Source organism: Anabas testudineus, chromosome 10 (genome assembly GCF_900324465.2).
Source record: "Anabas testudineus chromosome 10, fAnaTes1.2, whole genome shotgun sequence".
Taxonomy (NCBI): domain Eukaryota; kingdom Metazoa; phylum Chordata; class Actinopteri; order Anabantiformes; family Anabantidae; genus Anabas; species Anabas testudineus.
The window spans coordinates 22,851,332-22,865,353 of NC_046619.1; the positions used below are offsets into that span (position 1 = coordinate 22,851,332).

The 14,022-nt window shown below is 41.8% G+C and overlaps 1 protein-coding gene across 3 annotated transcripts in view; it reads right to left on the reverse strand.

Moving 5' to 3' along the window:
• Positions 1 to 1,268: 1,268 nt before the first annotated feature.
• The window catches only part of gria1b (glutamate receptor, ionotropic, AMPA 1b), a 67,286-nt gene continuing 54,532 nt past the window's right edge, over positions 1,269 to 14,022 (reverse strand). The window contains exons 16-18 of one of the 3 annotated variants that reach the window (XM_026357481.1): positions 10,969 to 11,083; positions 6,031 to 6,165; positions 1,269 to 2,446 (exon numbers count right to left, since the gene is read on the reverse strand). In XM_026357481.1, coding sequence (XP_026213266.1) covers positions 2,219 to 2,446; positions 6,031 to 6,165; positions 10,969 to 11,083 — 478 coding nt within the window. In that variant the 3' untranslated portion in view covers positions 1,269 to 2,218. Of the gene's footprint in view, positions 2,447 to 6,030; positions 6,166 to 10,968; positions 11,084 to 12,288; positions 12,404 to 14,022 lie in introns of all 3 variants that reach the window. The other 2 variants (XM_026357482.1, XR_004463396.1) reach the window with 2 other exon arrangements.

The following is a 14,022-nucleotide window of genomic DNA, read 5'->3' on the forward strand; positions in this document are numbered from 1 at the left end:
CAGCTCAGGTTTTCATAGAAAAACAAGGACCTCGAACCTCTGAACCGTGAGTGATGCTGTTGAAGCTTCAGTTTGATCTGACTCGACGGCAGATGAAGGCTTTTGTTGCAGTTTCTGCATCTTCTCTCCTCACGAGCACTCGATAAAACAGCAGTTGTGCTGATTTGAGTAGACAAACCGAAGACATTTAGGGAGCTGGTGATCCCTGCTACATGAACAAATCCGAGGTCAGGAAGTGATGAGGGGACAGTCTGGACTAGAGCTGCTAACAACATCAACAAATGCTAAACGTGTATGTGCAGAACTGGTTTGGGCTGCGTGATGTGGGAACGGGTCTCTGTGACCGTCCTCAGCGTGTTAATGCGACTGAGGGAGGGTTAGTTATTTCATCGCAGCCTGTAAACACCATGTGTGGACAGCTGCTGAACACGTTTCACATCTTTAAACTGAGGACTATTGATGGTGTCGATGTTTTCTCCAGCTGCCTCACATTTCAACGGATTCTGCTGTCTCATTTCATCACAAAGTGATTTTATATTTACAGTCTCAAGTTTTCATGACTTTCACAGAGGTACAATCATCACGTCATATCTGTCTGGTGCTGCAGACTGCAGCTCTGTGCTCGGTGTCATTTCTGCCAATTGGTCACGGCAGATAATAGCAGATAATTAAGGGGGGAGAGACTCGGTATCACACTCCTCCATCTGAAGGAGCTGTGCCGTCAGCAGAGGAGAGTTTTGCTGTGAATATAGTCGACAGAAAGAGTTTTTAAGCTGGAAATAGGAGCAGAATCTGATTTAACTTCCCATCTGGCATCACCCCGTGACAATAAGTTCATAATGTTTCCCAACATGATGGATGAGGGGACTGTACAGCAGAGTTAAACACAGTCGCAGAATGAGTTCCGGAGAAAGAAAAGTTCAGATGGATCATTAGAAATGGAACCAAACTGAGTAATAATTGGGTTTTGTCTGCAGCATCTCTGTTCATCATCTGTTTCCCTGCTGAGCTCACACTGAGCCGTTTACTCCTTGAAACGATCCAGTGTTTCTACACGTGAACTTTAACAGGGAACGTTAAAGAGCTTTTGATGGGCTCCTGTTTCCAGGGTCAGTAACAAACGATCCAGCTCAACCTCCTCACATAAAGACCTCCTGACCGCGGTGGTACAGTCTTATCTACACGAGTGTCTTCGAAACAGAGAAACTACCAAAGTCGAGATGATGAAAGAGTTTTTATTAAACAGAGTAAACTGATCCGATGGAAGAGATAAGAAACTGATCATCAATGAAAAATACATCAGACAAGCGGCACACGTATCATATCATACAAACATGAACAGATGTTGGTTCAGTAGAAAAAGTTCTGCTGTGGTGCCGACTCGTCCAGAAAATACAGGAGAACATGTAGAAGCCTCAGACCAGGAAACGTTGTAAAGGTCACATGTCAGCACCTCTTCTCAACAATTAGTTAATGAACCAATTAACAGTTGGTTAAAAAATGCACTCTTCATTTTAACTGTCATTACTGGATTCATGTGTTGTTGTCACGTTGAGACTCGACACTCTTTGAGAAGTGAAGTTTCTGATCCACAAGAAAACTACAAACTGCAGGTTCATCACCAAACGAACTGAAGAATAAAAAAGAGGCTGCAGCAGTGACACACCTGCCTCCATCACCTGTATCATTAGTTCTATCATGGCCAAAGTTCTACTGCAGCAGTAATGTTGGTGTGCGGTCAGTCTGTGTTCTGTGATGAAGCTCAGCGGGTGACTGCTGGACTGGAGGAGGAGGAGTGGAGGGATGAAGAATGGAGGATGCATCACGTTAAAAAAGACACTTTTAGACAGCGCTCGTAGAAAAAGGTTCTGTTCAGCCCAGTTGTTCGTCTTGCAGGAGCTCAGTTCAGGTGTTGCGTTCAGGTGCTCTGTGTTCATCAGAGTTCTGTTGTATTCAGCCCAGTCGTGATCATGAACACTCCTCCACCAGTCTGTCTGTTCTTCAGCTGTCTTATTTCCTTCTACCTCCTTATTCTGTTTTTCCTGCCTTCATCCTTACTCTTCCTCCTTCAATCACTGATCCTGTCTCCTTTCCTTTTCCTCCTTCCTTCCTCTCTCTCTTCTTAGTTATCTATCTTCTCTCACCTTACCTTCCTCACAGACAGACAGACAGACAGACAGACAGGAGAGTCCTGTCCAATCAGGAGTCTCAGTTTTGATCACATGCCCTTGGATGACAGTCCAAGGCCAGCTGCCTTGCTCATGCAGGGTAAACCCTGAGCTCCAGCTTTTGGAAAATCGTGCGCCACCACGCGACCGTTCTCGCCTCCGAGCCCCGATGCTCCTCCCCCCAAACCGCCAACAGCTGCCATGCATCCACCTCCTCCTCCGCCTCCTCCCGCCATCCCACCGAGGCTGGTGCTCCTCATGGCAGCATCGATGAGCTCCTGAAAGACAGAGAGGGAGAAAGAAGCCCGTTAACATTTACAGACATGGGAGATGTGAGGAGTCCACTCTGACGTGTGAACGTAGCCGGGCTAGGACCAAGTCCATGATCATCTCCACGGTGCGTTAAAATCAAGTCATCATTTAGCACATTGTTCAGATTAAACCGGACCAGAGTGCACAACAGTGAAGCCGACAGTTCGTCAGTCTGCTGCTCAGCTGGATGAAGGTTTTCGGGACATTAATTATCGTTCTACAATTGATCTAATGAACTGAATCTATCATCGTGCTGCTGCTGGTATTTTTTGTCTGTCTTGTTTAGAACCCCTTGGATCCATATAATCACAATAATGTGATAATAATGTGTCCTGCAGTGAGATTCAGACATGTCCAACCGAGTTGGTTGTGGTTTAGAGACCTTTTTTCCAGACGGTATTTGTTGACATTTTGACCTGATCCTAAATGACAGACGTGTCTCTGACAGGTCCGGCAGTTATGAGTCGAAGAGTCAGTGATTCTCTGAAAGTATAAGTCACACTGAATCTAAAAATATGTGCACTTGACTCACTTATGACTCAGAGGAGTGTGATTCTCCAGGCAAATGGGTAAAATAACCTGATCACCTCTGAGTTGTGCAGGTTGAAACCTAATAAATGGAAACCTGGGTAATTTGAAGGTTTCAGAAAAAATAACCACTCTGTATTTTGGGAGTGTTGAATGTGTGTATTTCCAGTACTGTGCAAAAGTCTTTGGCACCATCTGCCTTGTTCTTTTATGAACGATGTCCACTATTTATTTCTCTTTTTTTTACATTAGAAACATAAAATGGTTTCTTGGCTTCTCTCCTTCCACAAAAAACATTTCTGGTCCAGCTTCTTCAGGCTGCAGAAGGACCAGCTTGAATCCACATGAAGCTGCCAAATGCTGAACCAGGTCTTTGCTGGACTTCTGATCTGTGAAAGAAGAAACTCTGGGAAACTTCTCATCACATCTTTTACTTGTTTGTGTTTTTGATCACTGTGAACATATTTCCTATGAACACTGAATAACAAGGTTTATAGTTACAATAGCACTGCCAAATAAAAATGTAATGGTTCCTAAGACTTGTGTGTGTGTGTGTGTGTGCTCTCAGTCGTCACCAGTAGTAATAACAGTAAAAGTTGTATTTTAGTAGCTCTCTCTCTCTCTCTCTCTGGGTCTCTCCTCTCATTGAAACTAATGATGTGGATCCAGAGTTAATATCCTGTATCGGGCCTCTGAGGCTCCCAACGCTACCTCGCTGTTTGCAGCGTGGCATCAACAGTCGTCAGGCAGACTGGAACAAATAAATCCCAGGCTTATTCATTTACTGGACCAGCTCTGATGCTCACAGCACCTCAGAGCGAGAACAACAAAGTCGAACACTTCTCTCCCCCGTTTCAGCTCAACAGCAGAAAGTTAACAGCTTAACTATCCACGTACGTCAACTTCCAAACTCCGTAAACACTGGCTGAACCGTATCTCCGTCATGCTCGCTGTATTGTCATGGTTACTCTACGTGTGCTGTACAGAATCAGCCTCTGCACAAACACCGTCAGTGTAGCTGCCTGCAGGTATTAACAGCTGTGATAATGTGACAGCACGGTTGTTTAGAGTCCTGAATAAAAAGTCGATGTGCTCTGGGTTGAAAGTGCTTTAGAGGAACACTGTAGCGCCACCGTGAGGTTGACATTTATATTGTCTCCTGAAAAATGATCAGAACTATCAGCAAACACAGAGGATGAGTCCTGACTTTACTTTACTGTGTGAACGTCCCGTTACCCTCAGGATTAACTGTAGGAACTTTGATCTTCCTGCTCAACATTTTCTGTAAAACTAATCACTCCCCCAGTCTGTTATGTAGTAATTAGCAAATGTTAGCATGCTAATACCAGAAACGAAGATGATCATTAGATTTTAAAAATCTTACCTGCTAAATATCAGCACGTTAACATTACCTGCAGTGCTGGTTTTACACATCTGTGCAGAAATTAATGCCAAGCAAATGTTCAATTCTGCATATGACTAGTGGTGGCAGAAAACATGGTTAGACGGTGTTTTCTCATGCAAACATTCACAAAACTTGGCTTTCGATCCGGGATGATCAGGCCCTAATCTGTCTGTAGTGGATTAACTAAAAAAGAAATGATCTAAACTAGTATTTGTGTGTGGGGCATCTACATCTATACTACTTGTTCAGTATCTTATCAGGTAATTTCCCAGAGGAAATTTGATCTGCAGTCATTTATAGTGATGGTCTCATCTTACTTGTTAGATTGTTTCCTGAATGTCCTTCATCCATCCTCACTCACAGTGTTGTTCACAGTTGTTCAGCCCTAATGTCCACAGTAATGCTGGGGTACGTGGATGCTTACAGAGCTGCTAGCACGGCGGTAGACGAGGTCTCGAGTGATGTTATCATCTTACTCTATAACTTTACAGTTTGTTGAGTTTTCACTCACAGTAGCAACCGTTTGACCTTTGGTCGTGATGACCTCAGAGGAAACTGCAGAAACAGAGTTCATGTTAGAGAGTCCTCCACATTGGCCGACTCGGCAGCTTGTTGGAAGTTGAGTCAGATCTCAAGAGCCTCTTGAGGCTGCGTCCTTTTTTCTGCAGCCCCCTGTGGTGCAGGTTCTAGCTGCATTAAACACATTCCCTCATTTAAATGTATGAGAAGAGCTGAGTGAACTGTGTCAGTGCAGCCAAATGAAGTCAGTTCTGCTTGTGACAGTTCTGATTTTACATCTTGGTGCAACATGAGCAGAACAATCTGAACACGAGCTCTATAATAACTGAATTATCAGTTCCTGAGATATCAGCAAGGACAACAGCCTCTGAGTGAAGTGTTTCGATCTATATGTGCTGCCGTACTGTTCCATGTGAGGAGCTCTTCCTCTGCCACAGGTAACCGCAGTGTAACCCTGCTCTGCACACTCCTCCATCTACTCAGAGTGATGAAATGTTGTGTCACTGCTGCCTTCAGCGAGGGCTTTAAGTCCTTCCTTTCTGCTCAGACGCAGATGCAGATGTGAAGAGAATAACAAAAGTCCAGCAGAGAGGAGAGGAACAGACTGGTGCTTCTGCTGTGAAGACAATGACTCTAATGACTTGTTTGTTCCTTCTGAGCAGCCCATCAAAGTCTCGGCATAACCCACCACAGTCTGTAATGAGGTGGCCGCAGTTTCCTCACATACTGAGGTTGGTGATAAATAGCAGAGTTAAGCTGATAGACTTTCAGATGGCAGTAATGTTGGTGCTGCTCTGTGGCTGCTGTTTGTATGCTCCACAAAGAACTACTTCAGAATGACAAAGGTCAAAGGCAAAGTTCTGATGCACATGACTGTGTGCAGATCTTTGGTGTCCCGGACATATTCATATCTGAGCCGATGATGAAGCTCACAGCTCATTAGTAGGTTTATCTAGTAACAGAAAGTCTGACTGAAGAAGTTCTTAACAATAAATCCACGTTTGTAGTTACTAACTATGCGAAGGGTTTTCTTTAGAGTGGAAAAATACATGTACATTTTAAATTGAAATAAAAATGACAACACTGCACTGGACTCACCTTCATCCTTCTCGACTCGATCCGCGACTTGTAGCAGAACTCGACTAGAGCCACGAGCATGGCCAGCCCGAGCCCACCAATCAGAATATAAAACACTCCGGCCACATTGCTCAGACTGAGAGCGCTCGTCTTGTCCTGTTAGCACAGAGAGGCGGGTCAGGAAGGAGCACACGTGCTGCAGATAGATTCCACATTGTACTGTGCGTCCTCTGAACTGAATCTAAGTAAAACACCATCAAAATCTCCAAAGTTAAATATCATCTCACTAACTAACGCGTTCAAAGGCTGTGACAAAGAGGCAACAAAATTCCTTTGGGTGGTTGGAACTCTGCTGTGACTTAGGTCAGATTTGAATTCTGCCTGAAAACATCCTGAGTTATTCAGCAGCAGCTGTCTGGAGCCTGCGTTCCTCAAATTTGACAAAACTCTAATTTAGCACCCAATTTTTGATTTAAACACCACAGAAACATTGTTAATGGTATTATAGCTAATATCACATGATAATGTGCAGAGTCACTGCAGAGCACTGTAACTTTCATCTATGTACGGTGTGCTGTTTTATTGTGGTGCAGCTATAAGAGCTGGCTGCCTTATGGTCATTATTATTTGACTCATAGCAGGACCATCTGTCTGGATATATCTGAACATTTTTTTATTGAATGCGTTTGTGATTCTTCAAACTTTATTGATGCTCACTGCTAAATTTAGGAGCATTAAAACTCCACTGCCTCAAATCACAGCCTTTGATGATCCATATTTTACATACCTGCCACATGCACCTTCATGCACAGAAATGCAAACAGAATGAGGGCAAACAAAGTAAAAACTCATCTCTGTAGAGAGAGTTGTTCAGGTTCATTACTGGTTTCTTAGTTTAGTTTTACTTTGCTTAATAAAAAAAATCTTCACAGCACAGAATCACTTTTGTCCCCTCAACTCAGAAAGGAAAGAGGTTTTCTGTTACATGCTTCAAAAACAGTCCTAAAAGGGGAATTAATTATTATTCAGCTTTTGCTTCTCCTGACACCACTAGTTGTGCGTTCATCTGTCACATGCATCACTTGGTTTTGGTGGCGTGACTTAGCTTTCTCCTCCAACTGCATGCAGTCTGTTCAGATCAAAAGTAAATGGGAGGAAACAGCACTCATGGTCAATGGGGGCCTCTCATCAACAGTAGAGTTGGAAAGTTGGGAGCAGCCTATCAGTGGTCATTTAACCTCAGCCAATCAGCTTCTTTAAAAATGATACTGTAAGACATTTTAAAGTCAGACTGAAATCACATTATAGATTTGTTTACTGAAGGAAATGCATGTCTCCAATTGAACAGAGGTAAACATATCAAAATGTCACTTTTAATGACAACTGCAGATTCAAAACCCCTTTCGTGACAAGTGTCTTCAGTACTTTGTAGAGAACGCTTTTGCTGCTATGATCTGCTAACGTGATGCGTAGCCAGACACCAGCTTCTGGCAGCATTCCTGAGGAATCTCAGCCCATTCCTCATGGACAAGGGCCTCATGGTCACTAATATTCACTTATCTACATGGTGAAACCGCCCTATTCAAATCACTTTAGAGATTTTCTATGTAGTTCAAGTTAGGTTACCGTAATGGACACAGAATCTTCCAGCACTTATTCTTAACCAGATCTTGGTGGACTTTGATACATGCTTGGGATCATTGTCCTGCTAGAAGGTCCAATGATGCCTAAGAGCTCACAGAAAGCATCATGTTTTCCCCTAGGGGAATACTTGAATGAATCCATATTGCCTTCCACATGCTGCAGGATTCCAGTGCCAGCGAGGCACTCCCAGAGCATCACAGAGCCACCACCATGCTTCAATGTAGACAGGGTGCTTCTTTCTCCATAGGCCAAGTTCACAGAACTACACAGAACAGAATCTCTAAACTTTTATGGTTGCTTTATGTGATTTTGCTTTGGGGTCAGTAGTCTTGGTGTTCTGATATGGCTCATTTACAGGTCCGGTTATTAAGGCTGATCCGACGAGGTCTTCAGGGGTTTCTGCAGATGTGGGAGAAGCGAGCAGAAGACAGCCTGACAGGACACTCAGTGTTCTTGCTGCTTGTTGTTGTCTTATTGCCTGCTGTTCTTTTCTCTCTTCTCTTTCCACTCACCCCAACCGGTCGAGGCAGATGGCCGCCCACTATGAGCCTGGTTCTGCTGGAGGTTTCTTCCTCTAAAGGGAGTTTTTCCTCTCCACTGTTGCCCAAAGCTTGCTCAAATGGGATTGTTGGGTTTCCTCTATAATTTTTTGTATAAATATTCTCTGTAAGGTCTTAAACCTTACACTGTAAAGTGCCTTGAGATAACTTCTGTTGTAAATTGGCGCTATACAAATAAAACTGAATTGAATTGAGTTGAATATGGAACCTTTTAGAGTTAGTTTACCTTACTGTACCCTTAATATTTTCCATTTTTTGCCATGTCCTGGTAACCACGGTTCTTTTAACTTTGAACTTTCAGTACCTTGATTATCTTTTTGAGGCAGTGATCCTTTCTCTTAACAATTATTCTGATTTTGAACATAAAATCCAACATGACACTGGGCAAACCCCTAGTCGGTTCAGGTATTTGATGTGTTCCATCTTAAGCACACCTGGTTGTCTTGATTTTTGGTTGTAGTTGTATTCAGCAATTTAAATTGTTCTTGTTAGATTTGTTAATTGCAAACAGCTGAAAGTTTACACAGTTTGCCAAAATATGTAACTTGCAATGAAGGTTGAATCATTTTAAGTGCACCTGTTAATGTTTGCAGATGTTGGTAGTGGTGGAGAAGCTCATTAAGTGTTTTTCCAAACGTTTTTTTATTGTGGTGACTCAAAGCTGCTGCAGAGATCATTTGATGGCATTTCATCTCCTGTGCACATAGCATTACAATTACTGGTAATGCTGTATAGCCAATATCACCATGATGCACACACAAATGCATAGTAAATATATTTTCAGCCTTGCAGCACAGTATATCAAAGGTCTTGACATTTGCATAAGTATAAAATTATATATTGATTTGACTTATAATCATAAAATAATATAATTATTTCAGCTGCTCAACTTAGTAACTGAGCGAGACAATACAAATTTAAGGTGCCCCCTTGTGCTTCAGAAAAATTGTCTATTTTCCATATCCACCAAACTAATGTACCACCATACAAATCCAGAGTTTGTTGGATAAATATTCCTACATTAAGTTTGTAAGTAAAAGTGAAGATTTTACTGGCAGCTTCTTGTGAAGTGAATAAGTCAGGAAGACAAAGATTTGCATTAGTGTGGATATTTCTAATAACCACTGGTATGGTTATTTGTTGCAGTGAGTTTTTTAAACTGTACAAAGAAAGGTGGAAACACAGCTCTCATCAGTTTCAGTCTGACTTTAAAATCATCTTTTCTCCTCACTGCCACATCAACGACAGACTAATGAACATTTCCCCCATTTCTCAGTCACGGTCTGTTACACAGCGAGTTCATAGGAAACAGGAGGCACATGACAGATTGGAGACAAAAACATCAGTGTTTGTGTATGTGTGTGTGTGTGTGTGTGGGAAGGAAAGGAGGAGGAAGGGAAGAGGCTAAAGCTGTGGTTAGTGGCTTCAATATTATTTGGATAGCAGCCATAAACAGACAGAGAGAAGGTAGAGAGACATAAGGTGATAGAAAGCAAGTGAGAGAAACAGGAAAATGCAGTGTATCTATAGTTTTAAAAATCAGACATTTAACATCTGATGTGTATGTAAATGAATAAATAAATCTGACTTTAATCTGGAGCTTCTCTTCCAGGCCAGATTTAATGTGTTGACTCAGAATAAGTGCTTCTCTCTCCACCAGAACTATATATATTTTACAAATATAGATGTAAATGTGGCCAAGATTTGCAATTAAGTGATGTGAAAAGTCACATTTTCCAGTTGAGTCTGTCTGTCTGTGGCTGCTTCCAGTGAACTGTGCTGACCACAAGATTTTCTGGAGAACAGAAGGAAGGCTGAGCAGAGAAAAAGCCTCTGAAGAAATCTGATTGGATTTCTACTGATCTGGAGACATGAAAACCCCTTATCTTCAAAAAGACCGCTTTGTCAGAAACCGCTAAAGCCCGGCTCATTTTCTCACCACTTTGCATACATTTGTCTGAGTATATGCACAGTTTAGAACAAGTTTTGTGGAAACTCAAGCAAGTTCATAAAATATACTCAGCATATGAGGACAAAGCTGTGAACATGAAGTCTAGGGTTTTCATGTGCCACCAGAAAACTTTTTATTGCATCATCCTCCTGCTCCTCAGAATGGTCAGCTGAGCAGAAGTGTTACACTCTAAAAACAAAAACGACCGTGAATTTGATTTAGTATTTTGGAATGAAACACTATTCGTATTGTTATTTTGTTATTTTTTTTTTATATATTTGCTGTCTTGCTGAAAAATGAAGTTGTATTCAGCAACCAGTTAGTTTAGCACAGGGACTAAAAACAGGTCTGGCAGGTCATTGCTAACAACAATGTTCAGATTATACAAAGAAGATAAAAAACGCCATGCTATCTTTCTCAGCAGTGGAATAAATATACATTTCCCAAATTACCAAAATATCCATGAATCCAAATTGACTTTGAAACTGATTGGTTTCAATGATTTTATGAATCAGTTTGGTTAAACCGTATTTCACTCATAAAACTAGTTAAATCCAGATAATTACTTTCACCATTGAGTGATATGTAGATGTTTGCATGTAAGAAATTCATTAAAAATGAAACTAAACATAAAACACAAACAGAATGACAGAAGCTTCCAATTAGCACTGTGTAAGCTGTAAAAGCTTTTTGTTTTTAGAGTGCACCTTTTTGAGTCTTGGTCTGAGGGTCTGATAGGGGTGGGGGTGGAAAGTAAACCAACACATGTCCTTGGGACCAGGCCGAGCGACCTAAAAAACTGACCTTTCTGCCGGAGTCCTTGTGTCCACACTCCCCCTTGTCATACCACCACTTGTTTTTCAACTTGTCTAAGACGGCTTGTTCATTGAGCTTCAGTACTGCTAGGTTTACTGGGATTCTTCAAAGAACCATAGGAGGAAGGGGGTGGGGATTGGGAATAACATAAATAACATTATGCACCTCCATGTTATCTTATGTTATTGTTCAGCTGCACAGCAACAGGGCTGCGGTGGCAGCAGTGGTTGCAGCAACAATTTTAGCAAAAGTGGCATTAGCAGTACAGATGCTGCGGTACGCTACAAAGAACACCTCAACAGCAACAACAGAAAGCAAAACAAAGAAAAGGCAGACACAATCACACATAAAACTGTTTTGGTAAATGTCAGTGTCAAAGTGATATGCGTTAATACTCCATCTAGCTTGGTTTGACCTAACTCCCTACGTGCGAGATGTGTATTACTATATCACTTTGGGTAACCGGCAATAGCTGACAACACTCCGGTATCTATTAGCTTCATAATGATACAGTCTGCTGTCCAAAAACCAGAAAGCATAAACTGTACTCTGTGGTACAATGAAGGATTGCTCCTATTTATCTTTTTGAGAAGGTGTAGTCAGTGTTGGTAAAGTGACTGACCAGAGGGAGTATTTTACCAACCAGCTCCCAGTTGTAGATCTCACAATTTCCACCCAGTCACATGATTCCACTAAATTACATATATACTTATAAATGGCAAATTATACAGTATCCTGGAAAACTTATATTCCTAGTTGTAATAGGACCTATCACTTGACTCAATGTGCAAAGTTTATACTAAGAAAGTAACAGTGTCCAGAGTAGTGTTAGCAGTCTATCAGCTGCTTCTGTGGTGTGCTGCATTCAGGGACTGTACGGAGCTTCATAAAGCCCCAATCCCCCCAAAAGACAAGAGTTTTCCTGCTACTGCATTTAAGCTTTCATCTTAATTTTGAAAATCTACTTCACATTTTTGCTTTTAAGCACTGTTAATAATATTTTTGTAAACCTGTATTAAATTCATCTGTTGCCTGCCTGTAAAACTGAAAAACGACAGTGTGGTGTTTTAAAGTGCGTTTTGTAAAATACTCCCTGGATCAGAAGGTGAAAAGCTAGAAAAGCAGACTGAAGGATCAATCATCAGCTACTTGGAATTATGTCTGAAAGATGCCAAACATTAGGTTCCAGTATTGGTTCAGTGGTGTCATCCAGAGTGTTTTATGCTTGACATTCAAGCCTTGGGTTGTTGCCGGTTACCCTGGTGTGCCATTGCCTGTCGTTACCCGTTGGGGTTACGGTGATCTGACCTTGGAGTCCCCTCCCCCGATGCCGCACTCTCCCTTGTCATACCACCATCTGTTTTTCAATTTGTCCAACAGGCCCTGCTCGTTCAGTTTTAACACTGCCAAGTTAACAGGGTTTCTACGGGAATGATAGTAACAGTAAGGGATAGAAGGGAACTAGGTGTTAATGAGGACTGCCATAGTGAAGATAGCAACATCATTTCATGTGTCTACTTATGACAGGCATGGTATTATTAACGTAATCATCAAATGAATAGTACATTGAAGGTTCACTGTCTTTCAAACCAGACCTTGGTGAAATGTTGATATGAGCTTTAAAATTTACAAAATGAAGACCCCTCACCAGATTTAAAGGAATGACAATGCCATTGTGTGTTTAGTGTTAGTTTTGGTACTGAATTCACACTTAGTAGTGCATGGCTGTGGCTCAATAGGTAGAGCAGTTGACTACCAATGGTTCAATTCCCGGCTGCCACGTCACATGCCAAAGTGTCCTTGGGCAAGATACTGAACCCCTAGTTGCCCCCGGTGAGTCAGGTCAGCTGCATAGCAGCTCTGCCATCGGTGTGTGAATGTGTGCGTGCTTGTGCGTGTGAATGGGTGAATGAGACGCAGTGTAAAGCGCTTTGAGTACCAGCTAGGTAGAAAAGCACTATATAAGTGCAGACCATTTACCATTTACACTTAAACTGGGGTCAGTTGACTAGTAATATCTTCTATTTATGCAGGTGCGGTCAGGCATTACAACCTGTCACTTCTTACTATTACTCTACTGACATGCATGCTTGTTTGCCATCATAGCTCCCTCCACCACTTTTCCTAAAGATGTGTGACAATTTGCTAATTGGTTTAATAAAAGTCAGCTTTATTGTACTAACAGCAGCATCCAGAGCCCTGTCACCTGAATCACTACTTTTTATTCTTTGTTCCTAAGGATATTTGAGAGCAGTGGTTCTAGCTTTGTATTTGGTGCCTGAGATGGTGCTCGCAGACAAGCACGTGGTAGCCGAGACACTGAAAAAGTATTGTGAAACCATATTCCAGTATTGCTCTCACCAAAGAAAAGCTTAAAATCAGAGGTTGAGTCTAATGTCTTTTGGGGGGACATTAGCTCCAGTGGTAGAGCGGTTCGATACCCGGTCTCTCCTGGCTGCTTGCTGAGGTGTTCTTGGACAAGACACCAAAACCCCATGATAGCGCCAACATGACTGTAGCTGTCCGACCACAATTTCCCCAAGGGGGTCAATAAAGTATTCATTATTATTAATTAAGATTTGGTTTAAGGCAGATTGCAGATTTGACCAAAGTTCCTCACAGGGTTTGCTCTGAAGCTTTGATGGATCTTTAGCTCACTGATCTTTGTTTTCCCTGTCTGTTTTAATTAAAGTATCTGCCTTAAAACAAATACTAAATCAAATTACTATTTCTGTCACACGCTCAAGAGTCCTTAATACTCCTAAGTCTAAGTGAGATGTAAAGCAGCTTAAATCCATAATGTTTGACCGTGATTACTGGTATTGTGTCTTTTACAGTAACGTAGGCTACGACTGTCTTTCTTTGTTTTTTTGTTGTGAGACACAGCACTGAAAAGTTAACACATCAGGTCTGCTGTTGTGTTGGTATCACACTGGTTGTTTTTTGGGAACCACAACCACTTTCTTGGGTCTTTGACTGTAAAGTTTTGCATTGGTCGTACCCCTAAAGGATAATACTGCTTCAATGGTATTGCCTGTCTTT